The sequence below is a fragment of the Rhipicephalus microplus genome, chromosome 8, assembly GCF_043290135.1.
Source record: "Rhipicephalus microplus isolate Deutch F79 chromosome 8, USDA_Rmic, whole genome shotgun sequence".
Classification (NCBI taxonomy): Eukaryota; Metazoa; Arthropoda; class Arachnida; order Ixodida; family Ixodidae; genus Rhipicephalus; species Rhipicephalus microplus.
This window is the reverse complement of record NC_134707.1, coordinates 15,672,579-15,689,249: the sequence shown is the minus strand read 5'-3', so window position 1 is coordinate 15,689,249 and position 16,671 is coordinate 15,672,579. Positions and strand designations below refer to the sequence as shown.

Sequence of the window (16,671 nt, the reverse complement as noted above, 5' to 3'; positions counted from 1 at the left end):
ATCTTTGAAGACGTAAAGACGTATTTCATTATGTGTACCATACATTGTATTCATTGATGTGACACCGCATGCAAGATGCTGTATCCGTTTGCGTATAATTTTTATGGATTTTCTTTAACATCCCCGCCTTTAGTCCGCTGCGGTGGAGCAGTGATTAAAGTGCTTGGCTGCTCACCCGCAGGTCGCGGGTTCGATGCAGGCCACCTTAGTCACAGTTCGATGTAGGTCTATTTGCTGTGCGTGTTCAGCGGACAGTAAAGAACACGAGATGGTCGAAATCTCCGGTGCTCTCCAATACGGGGTCTCACAGTCATATCAAGGATTTCTGACGCTGTACTCAATTCATACGCTGTACTCAAGCTCTTAAGCAAGCTGAAAACGGTTCTGCCTATAGGCTGGTTAACTCCCTGCCGTTTTTTTTCTCCTATTTTCCTCATACATGCTCATGAAGTATACCGACTGAGTACAAGCAAGCAAATGTAAATTATTTATTCCTTTAAGCGTTCGTTAGAGGAACTGTGCCATGTAAATGAACGGGTTTTGGAGCTTAATTAGTGTCACATATTTCGTCATTAAGGCTCACTGCTTGTGTACATGCATGTGGGTGGTCGCTTCCGGCGTAACTATTTGTAGCGTAATGATCAGGGTTCCTACATATGCCCCAACAATGGCGCACGTTTTGTGTTATTTCTGTCCAAATTGGTATGGTCATACAATTTTGTATACAACACGGGGTGATACAAGTACATGCCCTATCCGAATTTATGCGGTGATAAACTTGTTTTATGCCCCGCAAAAAGACCGCAGTATTTGTTTCGAAACACAAGACACGAGAATTACATGCCATATAAGGTGCCAAAAATCATAAACCTGAAGGCTCAGGAAGGTTAAATTGAGGATGACGCTGTGAAAGGAAAATGTCAGGTGTGTCTTGTGGGGACAAGAAGAAAGCAGAAGTGTTCGGGACGCAAACGGGTGCTAATGACATTATTAGTCGAAATCGAGAAGATGAAACTGGCTGGGCATGAATCGTGTAGGGAAGATAACTACTAGTCTTTAGGAGTAATGATGAGATGAAACACGGTCACTTACCAAGACTGATGATGATATTACGTTCCGGAAACGCATACGAATTCCTTCTTCACTGAGCTGACTAGAAGTTGTTTTAAATTAACAACAGCTTCTACAGTATGCGGTTCCACTGTATATGGTTCCGAGACGTCACATCGTCATCAGAGTTGGTGAGCGACCGTGTTTTATCTCATTTGATGCCCGACCCGAAAAAACATTCATGGAGCACTTGACTATAAGAATAATAGGCTGGATTTCTAGTGAAGGCGGACGCATGGTGGAGAGGCAGAGAATTAGGTGTGCCGACGGGATGAAAGAGTTTGTGGTGACATGGCCGAAGCAAGGACGGAATCGGGTTGATTGGCAAAACATCAGAGTCATTTCCTCGTGGCAGGCGCAGACAGGTTGACGGTTCATTGTGTGACAATTTTCAGCTGAGTATTAACGATTTAAAGTACTGTATATTATTTTGTTCTTAGTAAAACGTAGTAATTTGAAGGTGCCATTTAAAATATATTTTGTGAAAATTTATTTGGCGGGTAACAAATATTACTACGCAAAATATACAGAAAACTTTATATCTCCACTTATGTCTTCACACCGAGGCTGAAGTGCGCTCTCTCAGGTAAGCTTTCTTAGTGGCGATAACGATGACAAAGCGTCGATGAGAAGCCAGCATTCATCCTCAACATGTCTTCATTAACGGAAGCAGCAGTATCGCCAACGTCAAAAGGGCGCTAATGCCGTTTGAAGAACCCGAGTTGCACCTACCTGTGAACCGAAAAAAAAAGGAATTGAAGGTTTTAATAGAACGGGCACTTCATCATGCAACAACAGTACCACTCTTGCTTACTACCTACTGTCCAAGAGTTCCAATTTGAGGCACATATTTTCTACTTGGAACCTGAACTTGGCAACGTTTAACGCTAGAACCTTATCTAGTGAGGGAAGTCTAGCTGTACTATTCGAGGAGCTAGAGGGTGTTAAATGGGATATAATAGGGCTCAGTGAGGTTAGGAGGACAGATGAGGCCTATACGATGCTACAGAATGGGCACGTCCTTTGCTACAGGGGCTTGGCAGACAGAAAAGAACTGGGAGTGGGGTTCCTAATTCACAGAAACATAGCTGGCAACATAGAGGAATACTATAGCATTAATGAAAGGGTGGTAGGTATCGTAATTAAACTGAATAAAAGATACAAGATGAAGGTAGTACAGGCTTACGCGCCTACATCCAGCCATGATGACGCTTCAGTTGAAAGCTTCTATGAAGACGTGGAATCGGCAATGAGTAAGGTAAAAACACAGTATACTATAGTGATGGGCGACTTTAATGCAAAGGTAGGGAAGAAGCAGGCTGGAGACCAGGCGGTAGGAGATTATGGCATCGGTACTAGAAATGCCAGAGGAGAGCTACTAGTAGAATTCGCAGAACGCAATAATTTACGGATTTTGAATACCTTCTACCGAAAACGAGAAAACCGCAAGTGGACATGGAGGAGCCCTAATGGCAAAAATAAGAACGAAATAGACTTTATAATGAGTGCACACCCTGGAATCGTGCAGGATGTGGAAGTGATTGGCAAGGTACGATGCAGTGACCATAGAATGGTACGGTCTCGAATTCGCCTAGACTTGAAGAAGGAACGACAGAAACTGATACGCAAGAAGCCAATCAATCAGCTAGCACTGAGAGGGAAAGTACAGGAATTCAGAGTGTCGCTGCAGAACAGGTACTCGGCTCTTAGTGAGGAAACGAACTTTAGCGTAGATACAATGAATGATAATCTGACGAGTATAATTACGGAGTGTGCAGTGGAAGTTGGAGGCAGGGTAGTTAGACAGGACACTGGCAAGCTTTCCCAGGAAACGAAGAACCTAATTAAGAAGCGTCAAATCATGAAAGTGTCAAGTGCAACAGACAAAATAGAACTGGCAGAGCTTTCGAAGTTGATCAATAGACGTAAGGTATGCGATGTAAGAAGGTATAACATGGAGAGAATTGAACACGCTCTGAAAAATGGAGGAAGTGTCAAAGCATTGAAGAGGAAACTTGGGATAGGGAAAAGTCGGATGTATGCACTAAGGGACAAAGAAGGCAAAATAACTACCAATATGGATAGGATAGTTAAAATAGCAGAGGAGTTTTACAGAGATCTGTACAGTAGTCGAGACAACCACGACCTTAATACTATAAGAACTTGCAGTAACCCAGATTACACCCCACCAGTAATGATAGAAGAAGTCAGAAAAGCTTTGGAGAGCATGCAAAGGGGCAAAGCTGCTGGTGATGATCAGGTAACATCAGATCTGCTGAAAGATGGAGGACAGATTGTGTTAGAAAAACTAGCCACCCTGTTTACGAGGTGTCTCTTGACGGGAAGAGTACCAGAGTCTTGGAAGAACGCTAACATCATCTTAATACATAAGAAAGGAGATGACAAGGACTTGAAGAATTACAGGCCGATCAGCTTGCTCTCTGTAGTATACAAGCTATTTACAAAGGTAATTGCTAACAGAGTAAAGAAAACATTAGAATTCAATCAACCAAAGGAACAAGCAGGATTTCGAACAGGCTACTCAACAATTGACCACATTCATACTATCAATCAGGTAATAGAGAAATGCTCAGAGTATAACCAACCACTATACATAGCCTTCATAGATTACGAGAAGGCGTTTGATTCAGTAGAAATATCAGCCGTCATGCAAACACTGCGGAATCAGGGCGTAGATGAAGTATATATAAACATTCTGGAAGAAATCTACAGGGGATCAACTGCTACCATAGTGCTTCATAAAGAAAGCAACAGAATACCAATCAAGAAGGGTGTAAGGCAGGGGGACACAATTTCCCCAATGCTATTTACCGCGTGCTTACAGGAGGTTTTCAGAAGCCTAGAATGGGAACAGTTAGGGATAAGAGTCAATGGAGAATACCTTAGTAACCTGCGCTTCGCCGATGACATTGCATTGCTGAGTAACTCGGGGGACGAATTGCAACTCATGATTACGGAGTTAGACAAGGAGAGCAGAAAGGTGGGTCTTAAAATTAATCTGCAGAAAACGAAAGTAATGTACAACAACCTCGGCAAGGAGCAGCGCTTCGAGATAGGTAACAGTGCACTTGAAGTTGTAAAAGACTATGTCTACTTAGGGCAGGTAATAACCGCAGAACCGAACCACGAGATTGAAGTAACTAGAAGAATAAGAATGGGGTGGAGCACATTCGGCAAGCACTCTCAAATTATGACAGGTAGATTGCCACTATCCCTCAAGAGGAAGGTATATAACAGCTGTATCTTGCCGGTACTTAGCTACGGAGCAGAAACCTGGAGACTTACAAAGAGAGTTCAGCTTAAATTGAGGACGACGCAGCGAGCAATGGAAAGAAAAATGGTAGGTGTAACCTTAAGAGACAAGAAGAGAGCAGAGTGGATTAGGGAACAAACGGGGGTTAAGGATATCATAGCTGAAATCAAGAAGAAGAAATGGACATGGGCAGGGCATGTAGCGCGTAGACAGGATAACCGCTGGTCATTAAGGGTAACTGACTGGATTCCCAGAGAAGGGAAGCGGGTTAGGGGGAGACAGAAGGTTAGGTGGGCAGATGAGATTAAGAAGTTTGCGGGTATAAATTGGCAGCACCAAGCACAGGACCGGGTTAACTGGCGGAACATGGGAGAGGCCTTTGTCCTGCAGTGGACGTAGTCAGGCTGATGATGATGATGATGATTTTCTACTTTCGTGACTTCAAATGCATCACACATGTAATTACGAATATGGTCCGCCTCGGCGGTACACTCATTAGCTGTGATACCGACACAAAGATCAAAGGTTCGATCCCGGCACGTTGGTGGAGGTCAAACGCTAGCGGTCCTCGTACTTCGCATAGCCACTTCTTTTTAAAGAAAATGGCAAGGGCCAAATTTCTACATCTTTTTACTACTGAAGGCTTCACAATCATATCGTAGTTTCGGCACGCTGAAATTCCGAAATGAAGTTACAATGAAACATACGACAATAAATTTTGAAGGCGTGTGATTTTCAGGCTTTGCTTGAATTATGATGTCGGTACCACTTGCGTAGCGAGTAGGTGTGACTTCAAGGCGGATCGGACATATTTAGGTTAAATGTTGTTGGGCTATATACGCCCCGCCCCTTCTTTCCCTGTATTTGAGGAGCTTTTTTCAAAATGGGCTAAATTCAGAGCTTTCACTATAGATATAATATAGTTTTATTAGCCATAATGGCTCTCAGCTTTTCTCTAAAACAATAATAATAAATTAATATTGTTATTATTTAGAATTAGTTATTATTCTTAGTGAGGATATATAGGAGTATATATGTGACAAAAAAGCTTAATTTGAACAAGTTTTGGTTTTGTAATTCTCTTATTTCGGAAAAAGAAAAAGGATCCACATATATCTCTCCTCTTACTTGAATGACCATCGCGAATGATGCGGCCTCTTCGCACGCTTTTCTTCTTGTCGCATTTGTAAATTTTTGTAACTAAATGTCCGTGATAATGTACACGAAATAAGTGTGTGGCTACACCCCTCTATAGCGCTTCCATTTTCTGTAACTAATACTATCACATATTATTTAATAAGTACCGTCAAAAAATAATAATTTTGCCAACAGCAAATATAGCAATATATACTACAAAACTGAAGTAATATTTCAGTATTTCTAGGATGAGTGTGGGCTACTTCGCTTTTGTGTGTAGGCAAGTACCCGGAGCGTAATATAGGGTTCACCTGTTTCACATGGAACGAAGATGCATATAGCGTACTTAAGTTTAAAACTAAAGCATGAACTAATAATGACGCCGTTCTTATATTATTATTATTATTATTATTATTATTATTATTATTATTATTATTATTATTATTATTATTATTGATAAAAAGAAGAACAAGAACTTTAATATTATTATTACCAATAGTAATCATAATATAAAATATAGATAATCAAACCTGTGGCAGGTCTTTTCACAGTAACCGAAGACTCTTCGGAGTAGCAAGAAAGGCACTCGAGTGGCGCGCTTAACCTCGCACGCACTTCGTACGCGGCATCGTCATCGGCAACATCGATTTTGCACTTCATCGAGTCACCGTTGGCCGCGTAAAGTGCGCAGTTCTTCTTAGACGCAGAGATCACGCAGACAATGATGTGAATCGTTCCGTGGTGCGCCGTACTCCACGTCACAATAAGCGACGTGTCGCTGATGAAAGTCGCTCGGAGGTCATCAACCGTAGGATCTGTTAAAAATAGAGACCCATACCTAAATCACCAAAAGCACTTCGCATAGAGCTCACGTGTCTATCTTTCGTTATCAGCAGTTTTCATTGCCTTGTTTGATACCATGGGAATTTCACATTATCTTTCAATACTATTGAAAGTTGGGCTAGTTGAAACAGCAGCATTTTTGGGTACAGTGCGAGACCGACAAAGACAGGAGAGTACAGAAGAGAGACAGACGAGCACGGTGTTTTCAGCCCATGTGCCGTTAGGTGATACGCCGTGTAACTTGTTTTATTCAATTTGACCATTTTTTGCGCAGTGTTCATATGATTACTTTTTTGTCGTTTTTATTGCTTTCACGTTATTGTGTTCTTCAAATGAAACTTTTCGCTTGTGAGCCAGCGACCTTCTGTGTCCTTTCTGTACTCCTCTGTTTTCGTTGGTCTCACACTGTAACCAAAAATACATTATTTTTGACCATAGGGTTCATATGAGCGCTGGCCTTCGGATTCTCTTCGCAGAAATTCCAGTCCGAAGCCACCGAGTGGTTTTCAATGTACTCGTCTCAGATTCCTAAACGGCTCACTGTACCAGGTAGTATAGCAATAATTTTCAAGACTTACGAATGTCACAGGTCGTCACATTCACGTCGGCGTATCTTGCGTACGCTGCTTCACCGTTCAATTCGGCCACCCTTATATTGTACTCCTTTCCGGGCACGAGGTTTCTGAGAGTCACCGAGGTGTTATGCGTGAAGATGATCACTGGTGGTGCGTGTGTGGCTAGAGCGGTCACTTTGTATTTTGCTATGCTGTCGGCCGAAGCGGTCCACTTCACTTCTACGGAGGAATTGTCCAGAACTCTCGCAGTCAAACTTTCGATCACTGGAACTGAGCGAAGATGAAAACAGAAATGCAGTAAAACTGTGTTTTTTAAGCAGTATTCGAGAAGTGTCCAAATATTACAATCACTTGTATGTTTGGGCAAGCCGCTTCATCTTGCGAGCAACTTAAACCGCATGAAAAAAAAAACAAATAATGACAATAAAAAGAACACACTCCAGACTATTCCGATGGGTGCGGTATGTCAGAGGGCCGTGCATTCGATTTAGGTGCACTTAAAAAAAGCCTACATGGTCAAAACCCACTATTTTCTGGTGCTTTGGTCGATGCCATTCTTCACAATCATGTTATAGTTTTGCAACGCAAAACCCTCAATAGTTAGCAATTTCGATAACATTGCATGCAACACACTAGTAGTATTTTTTTTTCCAAATCTTGCTCGAGCATCGGCGATAACGCTCAACTGATCCACCATTCTTGTACAAAAACGCGTACGCTTTCCGTTGACAATCCCGCAGCGCTACGTACAACCAAGCATCGCAAAGAATACGTAGAACGCACCAACAGCGTTTTCTATCGCGTTCTGAGTTCATGCATGGGATGCTATGTGTACCAAGCAGGAACTTGTCGGCACGACCACCCTTTGAACACGACAAAAATAGGCGCAATATTAGAGAAGTTCCTTTTTTGGGGGAGGGAGCATTCGTTGCCGTTCTTGCGGATGCACCCCCCTGTTTGAAGAAACTATAATTATCGGCAGACATCAAAACTAGCACACTCGCGAAATTATCGAAGCCACCCATACTGCCCAAGGAGGTTCCTTATACGTCAGCATGGTATATGTGTTCATCATCGGAGGCAGTTTCTTTCTTGGAACAGTGCATGTAAATATTCCTCGAAATAAATCTTGTCGTGGTTTATACTTTCTTCCCATGTTTTTCAATATATGCTTTTCTTTCGTGCTAAACAAACATTCAGTTGCTACCCATCGTTTCTCTGTTTCATCTTTTGTGTCCCTGTGTAGAACATCACACTGTTCGTGCCTAATTACCAAACGAAGGGCTGACTGAGACAATACAATGACTGCGCTTCATCGTCATCCTAAATTTGCCAGACCACTGCTGCTACACCCCGCATTTTACCCAAAGAGAATGCTTGTTAGTTTTTTCAGAGCCCGTATATTCTGAGTTCCTACACATGAACGCAAGGCTATAAAGCAGCTAGGCGACGCCATTCTACCTGACAAAACCACTTTCCTTTATATGAAATGTATACTTTCCTATTAAAAAATTGCTTTGTACATAGTAGTTTGCAATTCGCATTCTAACTGAGGACTTCAAATTACAGTCAATTGAGCCATAACTAATGCAAATACTGTGAACTAGATTCAGGTATTTAAAAAACAGTCGCTTGCTCCCACTTGACTTATTCTACTTGAAATTGGCTCCAATTTACTCGGGATGTCTCTCAGTTACATTCAGTTTATTTTTAATTATTTAAGTTGCTTTAAATATTGTTGGCTGTCTCGTAATATTTTATCGACTTTTTGGGGTCACTCATGTTCTACACGTCGATGAGAGCTTTTTATATTTGCTGAGGCAGTGAAGGCTTCTACTTCGAAGAAAATGACAATAGACTCACCATTTTCCTGAAGGTGTGCCGCAGTAAAGTTTTCCCGATGTAGTAGCAACATGAAAAACAAAAGAGTTGCTGTAGAAACAAGCTTGGTGGTCTTGTACTATTTTTCTGGTTTATGGGTTACGAGCAAATTCAAGGGAAAGCTTGTCGCAGGGCTAGGCAGTCACATTAGCAAGAATAATGTAAACACCGCTGATATTAACAATCCAAAAGTTGAGATTACACTGCCCACTTTTTTTAACTTTGCGGGCGACATAATGGTGAAACACCTCATATATATCAGGTAAAGTTAGGAGTTCAGTGCAAGTTACATATACCGAACTGCCATGTAATGAATCATTCTTCATATCGATCATTTGTACAATACCCTTAATTGTGTTATTTATATCCATATAAAAGGTTTTATATGCCGAAGTACCCTTATATAACTCTTCTTGTAATTCGGTTTCAACTTCGTAAGTATGAGTTGCACGGTGTACTTTCATCAGCCCTAGTTGGGAATGGGTTTATTGGGTGGGCATGGGGGCAGGTAACAATCAAGATGCTGAACTACTGGGCTACTTATTCTGATCCTCTTATTCTGCTGGGTAAAGTTTGTTAGTGAACAATATATATTAAAATGGGCACACTAGAACCCCATATGCCACGTTAAGGGCGAATATACATGAACATCGAGGTAACAAACATAAGACAAAAGCCTGTTTCTTTTTATGGTGATAAGTTTATTACTTTACCGATGTTCTTCTGCAAGGTTTAGAGAATTTGGTTCACCGATAGGATTTTACTTGTGCTACACAAACACCCTTCACGTATACGTGAGAATTCACAGCCTCTTCTGATAGAGTATCTACATTTCAGAATGTTCAGTAACAAATGTTTGCTACAGTAGAGTAATATCAATATTAGCGAAACATACTACAGACGCTTCCGAACGAAGAAATTATATAAACTCTGCCCACACTATCGCACCACACCTGCCCTTCGACTGCGACAGACCATCTGCGACTCTATGCGCAGACGCTCTTAGACCACCATCCCAATCGTTCGTCAGCCCACGAGGGTGCATTTTTTTGAAGGCGATGCTCTTGCGAGAAGCGTGCCACTTGTGTTGCAGTTTTGCACAAGACACTTAGTTCACTACTTCTCGACTTTTCTTTGAACAGTGAAATTAATAAATAAGAATAAATGGGAAGCCTCACTATCGAGTGAAGAATAAATGAAATTTCTTCATCGCCCTCAATTTAGGCTGAATCCTCTTTGTAAGCCTCCAGATTTTTTCTCCGTTGTGAGTACTGGCAAGATGCAGCTGTTGTATACTTTCCTCTTTAGTGTTATTGACTGATTACCGTACATTATTTGAGAATGTTTGCCGAATATGATGCACCCTATCCTGGTTATTCTAGTTACGTCACTCTAGTTATTCGGCTTAGCGTTTACTACCTCTCCTAAGTAGACATAATCTTTTACAGCTTCCAACGTCTTTCCGCCTATCGCAAAGTGCTGTTCATGGTCGAGACGGTTGCACATTACTTTATTTTTTAACTTATTTATTTTTGGACCTACTTTTCAGCTTTAGGTGTCCAATGCTGTTTCGGGGTCATGTCCAGTGAGAAGTAGGGAAGAAGAAAACTAAACACAAAATATAGAAAATAAGAAAAAGGATACAAATAAAGAATTGCATCAAGAAACAGGCAAAAAAAAAGAAATTCAAACCACTCATAGCACGAGAGAAAAACCTTGAAGCAACTATAATATAGTTTTCAAGATCGTCCAGTTTCGCTGTTTTAAGGCATTCTTGCAAGCTTGACTATTTTTTTTTCATCTTTCTTTATCACTCTCTCATTGCTGTCTATTTATTCCCTTTCCCTAATCCCAGTCTGAAATAGCTAACCGGATGCTCTTTTGGTTAACATGCGTGTCTGCTCCTCTTCTGATCTCTTCCTATCACCCAAGGCACTTGTCTTTGCGCACACGCAAAACGAGAACCACGTGCCCTCTACGACACGTAGTGCGCTTTTAGCGAACCGAACCTTTTATAAACTACGGTTAAGGTTTCCCCTGACATACTAACCTGAGAGTCTACATGACACAAAAGGCAGGCCAGCAGAAGGACCACGATGGCGCGAAGCATTGTGCTGGTTCAAGGGGCTGCAACACGACTTCGAAGAGGCTAACCCGACCCGACACCTCGGAAGCTGAAGTCCTCAAGAGCAGCGACGGAAGTTGCAGCTGCTTTTTACGGACCCTCTGCGCAGACATTTCTTTCGCATGACGACGGTGATGCGAGCGATATTAAGCTTTTCGTGTTTAAAACAATGGTGGGTGGAATTTTCTGTTTGGTGGAAGCAGGGACGTGTATTGTTTCTTAAACGAGATAATTAGGTGCTGCGCTCATGTGCGCAGTCTATCGTTCACTGTACTTGATACATACGAATGTGCTCATTGGTAGGGTCATCACTGGCATGAAGAATAGTTCCGCTTGCTTGAGCCAGCAAAACTTCTACGTGGCGATTGACACCCGTGCATGCTGTACTTTACAAAAGGCTAGAAAAGCAAAGCAAAAAAAAAAGCTTTCAGGATGCCTGAGTTTCGTCTTCGAAAGTTGAACGCGATAGCGTAATCAGACAGAATGCGCATTGCCTTCAACCGTGCTGTGAGAAAAGGGCAGTTTGTCCCGCGTGATATTGGAAGTATCCTGACTGTCTTATGGATTTGCAGATTCCAACTGCCTCTTACGTCAAAATTCTTCCTTTTTCTTTCAAATCGGCCATTGACCCACCCACTAGGCGTCCGTAAGGTGTCATGCGCACCTGCGAAGCTGCACAACTTTGAATGGGTGGTGAACTTTAATCAGCGTGCTCGTAATACGATTCATGTGTTTCGGCGCCAGTTGCAATAATGAGATTCTGCCGTGCAATGTTACATGCGTTAAGGAAGCTATTTTCAGCACATAGGTCTTCAAGCTTTTTTGTTTGTTTGTGAGGCAGTTTCAAGCACTATAGTGCAGCTCACTAGTGAAACACCTGTGTGCCACGAAGAATTTCCGTGTTTGATGCTTTCTAGCAACCAACACTTATTTTGTTAATAATTTGGATATACGTCGTATTTTTACTCCCCTAGCACGCTGATTTTTCTCTCGAAAGCAAAAATGGCGACCCGACACCAACAAAAGAGTTTTTGTGAAGCGAGGTCTCTAACGCTCTCGCATTAAAAAAAAAGTTTGCCAACCTAGGGGAGAAGAAGAAGAAGCCGAAGTGTGCGAACGCTTCCACTACGGCTCCTGCTTTTTTCAACGTTTTTGCGAAGCCACTTTGTGATTTCAACGTCATATTAGTTCAACGACTTACAGAAGACACAGGGACTCTGCCGACACAATTTGGGCACAGTGAGTGCTTTCTTCTTGCATTTTATTTTGCCTCCGTCATCGTCGCTCGCCCACCGACAGCTAGCCCTGACGAGTGTCTTCTTTGCTCTATCGTGGCGCGTGCTTGTTCGCGCGCCCCGTAGCCGCACTGTTTCGCTGAGCGATGGAGTACCAAGTGACAGGGGAAGACATTGACCCTGAGGAAATCACGCCAGACCAAGGCTGGCAGACCGCCTCGTATCGCCGAGCAAAAAATGAAGGCTCCAAACGTGTGCCGTCATATAGCGCTTTGAAACGCAACGAGCACAAGCCCCGCAACAGAGAAAATGTGAAGAACAAGATTATTCGAGCAAGCCGAATGCCTCACCTACCAAAGAACGACATCCGCATTATCATTAGGCCCAGAGGGGGTCTTAACATCGCTAGGGTTGGCCCAACGACAATCACTGAAGCCATTTCGACTTCGGCAGGTATCAACCCATCGGAACAGCAAGCAGACACGCTCTGCCCCAACATTAAACAGAATATCTTAGTAGCAAGCACGCCGATGAGAGAAAATGCTAATCGCTACGTGCGCGTTAAAGAAATCCGCATCGCTGACAAGACCTATGAAGTTATTGCCTACGAAGCGGCACCACATTTTACACGCAAAGGTGTCATTCGAGGGATTCCCGTGCAAGACGGTTCGGCGGACATTGATGCGAAGATTGTCAACGACCGCAGTCCACTAGCTTTGGCTGCCAAGCGCATCGGAAGTACCACTGCAGTGATCGTGGCCTTCGCTGGACATCGTGTGCCCAATTTTGTGCGATACGGATCGGCGCTACTTCAATGTACACTATACCGTAGACAGATAGATATTTGCTACACCTGTGGTCAGCTCGGCCATCGAGCGGACGTGTGCCCGAAGCCTGGAGACGTTATCTGCAGAGGCTGCAGCGTGCCGAACCCCGAAAAAGAACACCGCTGCACACCAACATGCAAGCTTTGCGGAGGAACCCACCTCACTGCCGACAAGGAATGTAAAGAACCCTACCACATTCCATACGTGGTGCGCTGACGACGATGGGAGCGAGCACACTCGACGCGACACAACAGTTACGATGCAATGAATGAGTTCAACGCAACCGCTGACGACGACCAGGCCTCGAAGCTTTCTACAGATGGTCGATCCGATGGCAGCCGATCCCGGTCCCGATCCCGGAGCCGTCCCAGGAACCGCACCATGCGTGTATCGAGGTCCCGGAGCCACCCTCGGACCCACTCCCGCAGCGCGCGAAGTGGGACCCCAACCGGATCTATATCGCGAGGCTACTCCAGGTCTCGGTCTGGTTCACGTCGATTCCCGTTCAGGTTCCCGGCCCGGGTCACGCTCCGGCTCCCACTCTGGTTCCGGGCGTCATGCCGGTTTCAGGCCTCACTCCAGTCTCACCGGGGTCTCGCGTCAACGATCGCCTAGCCCATCGGCACCACCATCGCCAGGCACCGCCAGCAAGAATAAGTGGGGACCTCTCACTTGGGCGGACGCCGTCCGGAGAAAAGGAAACACTACATCACAGGTAGGGTCGGGTTCACTCCCAGAGCATGATACACACAACACCTCTGAGATAGCGATCTTAAAGCACGAAAATGCGATGATGAAAGAAACAATACGCAAACACACAGTTGCAATTGCCAACTAAAAACTGACAGAAACGCACGCGCTGCTATGCCCACAACCGACAACGACGACAATGCAGTCACTCCGTTGCAGCCGCAACCCGTAGGCGCTGGTAACGACGACGGCGAGAGCCCACCCAAGAAACGCGCGGTCGCCCACGACCAGCCAGCTTTAAAGGCAGAGTTAGACGACATTAAGAGCACGCTATCGGCGATTAAGGAAAGCCTTCGCTTTCTTGGCGAAAGCATGGCTCTCGTGCAGTCTACTCTCGCGGTACACGGTAATCGTTTGGGCCAAGTGGAGCAATATCTTGATCACGTCGTCGCCCCTGCCATTGCCGTGGATCAGCCGTTGTTGCAACGTACAGCCGTGCCCAGTCCACCGCATCACGCGGCCCTTATGCACCCGCCGGGTGCTCAGGCCAACTCCTAAATGCTTCAAGATGGCCAGGCCATTTGACGAGTTGCGAATCTGGCAATGGAACTGCAGGAGCTTCACCCACAAGAAAGCTTTCCTGCAGCAATACCTCCGTAGCCACGAAGCCAAACTTCACATCATGCTATTACAAGAGACTGTAGTACCAACCTCCACGTTTTCCGGATACCAGTGGTTGCCCGGCCCCTCGGGAGGACACGGTATCACCACCCTGGTCGCTAACAAGATTACCTGCGCAGCGCACAGTCTCAATGTGCCCGAAATTGAGCACGTTATGATCGAAATTCTCCCTGGCAACATATCACAACAAAGCGTATACATGCTCAATGTATACAGTAGTCCAAGCCACCATAGACAAAGATTCACATGCTTCTTCCAGAAAGTTGCCCGTCTCGCGGGGCCTAGCCCGCTAGTGATTGCAGGCGATTTTAGCGCTGCGCGTGGCGCCTGGGGCTACACGTACGACACACCCAAAGGTAACGAGCTTTGGAAAAGTGCGAATGACATGGGCCTTATTCTCATTACGGACAAGGCCTTCCCCACTCGCACTGGTACGTCTACGCAAAGAGATACTACGCCAGATCTATGCTTCGTCAAGAATATCTCCGACGCCCGCTGGTCCAACCTCGCGGTAGATCTCGGTAGCGACCACTTCGTATTGGCTGTACACCTCCCCACAGTAAGCAGGAAGACCAAGTCGTACACGTGGGTCGACAAGGACCTCCTTCGTAAGACCCGCGCAGAACGACCTCCTCCCGATACCCCACCGAGCCTCGAGACGTGGACGGCCCAGCTCAAAGCTGATATAAACAAGGCAACAAAAACTATGAGCACAGACCTTCCAACCGAAAAGATGGACAGTCGTCTCGCCCACCTACTAGAGGCCAAACAGTCTCTATTGGCCCGGTGGAAGGGCCAGCGCCTTAATCGGAGGTTACGAAAATGCATATTTCAGCTGAACAAGACCATGATGGATCACTGCCGCATCCTTTCAAAACAGCAGTGGGACGAAATTTGTAATTCGATTGGTGGTCAGGTTCGAAATGGCAAAACGTGGAACTTACTAAACACCTCCTCAATGAAACCAACACCCACACAAATCAGCGTCATTTGATCCTGAAGATACTTCATCAGGCTAAACGAACAGTGTCACCGGAAGATGTTGTCAAGAGCCTCGTGGAAAAATATCTCCCGCTCCCCACGGGCCCTGTTACCCCTCACCCTGATTACTCTGGCAGCGACAACACTAACTTAGACGCCGACTTCTCTATTGAAGATGTGCGCCGAGCTCTCCATGAGCTCAATGGCCGCTCAGCCCCTGGCCCCGATGGCATCACCAACAAGCTCCTACGCAATCTGGACAATTCTTCCGTCACTTACCTCACTGACACTATCAACGAGCTATGGAAAAAGGGTGAGATACCCGATGCTTGAAAACTAGCTCACACGGTTCTCATACCCAAACCGGGAAAGGCGCCGAGCCTAGATTACCTACGCCCCATATCTCTCACGTCGGGCGTGGGCAAAGTGGCTGAGCACGTCGTCCTCAACAGGGTTGGTCGATACCTCGAAGATAACGACTACATCCCGCACCACATGATTGGCTTCCGACCAGGGTTATCCACTCAAGACGCCATGTTACTCCTAAAGCATCAAATTCTAGATGGCGGAAACACTCGGGACACTCGTGCAATATTCGGTCTCTATTTAGAAAAGGCCTTCGATACAATAACGCACTCGTCAATCTTGAAAGCGATTGCAGCCCTCGGCCTAGGTCATCGATTTTACTACTTTATCCGCTCTTTTCTCACTCGACGCAGAGCCGTCCTCCGCGTAGGAGACCTAGTGTCGGAAGAAGTGGAGCTCGGACAGCAGGGCACTCCTCAGGGATCCGTCCTCTCATTCACGCTCTTCAACCTCGTGATGATCGGGCTTTCCGAACGACCTTCAAAAATAGGCGGGCTAAATCACACTACCTATAAGGATGATGTAACCGTATGGTGCTCCACAGGGTCGGATGGCTTCATTGAGTCCGCCCTGCAAGAGGCTATCGACACCGCCGAGTCTTACCTCGACCACACCGGTCTCAGGTGCTCACCTGCGAAGTCGGAGCTGTTGATATATTTTCCCAAACGCCGGGGTGCCAAGCTCCGAAGGGTGGAAACCTCCGGCGGAACGCAATATCACCCTCCACACCAGAGATGGTCGTACTATACCCAGGGTAGACACCATCAAGGTTCTCGGCATGATCATCGAGTCCAGCGGAACCAACACCCAAACAGTACACAAGCTCAGGACTAAGACTGAGAATGCCATACGACTCGTACGTAGAGTAGCCAACAGGCACCATGGCCTCAAAGAAGACAACCTGCTGCGTCTCGTACACGCGTTTGTTTTGTGCCATTTTACCTAC

General features: G+C 45.1%; 1 protein-coding gene across 1 annotated transcript; it reads right to left on the bottom strand.

Annotated features, from left to right (window-relative positions):
- Window positions 1-1,583: 1,583 nt before the first annotated feature.
- Window positions 1,584-11,058, bottom strand: LOC119164178 (uncharacterized). The gene is made up of 5 exons (XM_075872502.1): window positions 10,975-11,058; window positions 10,871-10,878; window positions 6,943-7,310; window positions 6,052-6,336; window positions 1,584-1,842 (listed from the first exon to the last, which is right to left on the bottom strand). The coding sequence occupies exons 1-5, from the start codon at window positions 11,056-11,058 to the stop codon at window positions 1,757-1,759; spliced, it is 831 nt and encodes a 276-aa protein (XP_075728617.1). The 3' UTR covers window positions 1,584-1,756.
- Between the last annotated feature and the right edge of the window lie 5,613 nt (window positions 11,059-16,671).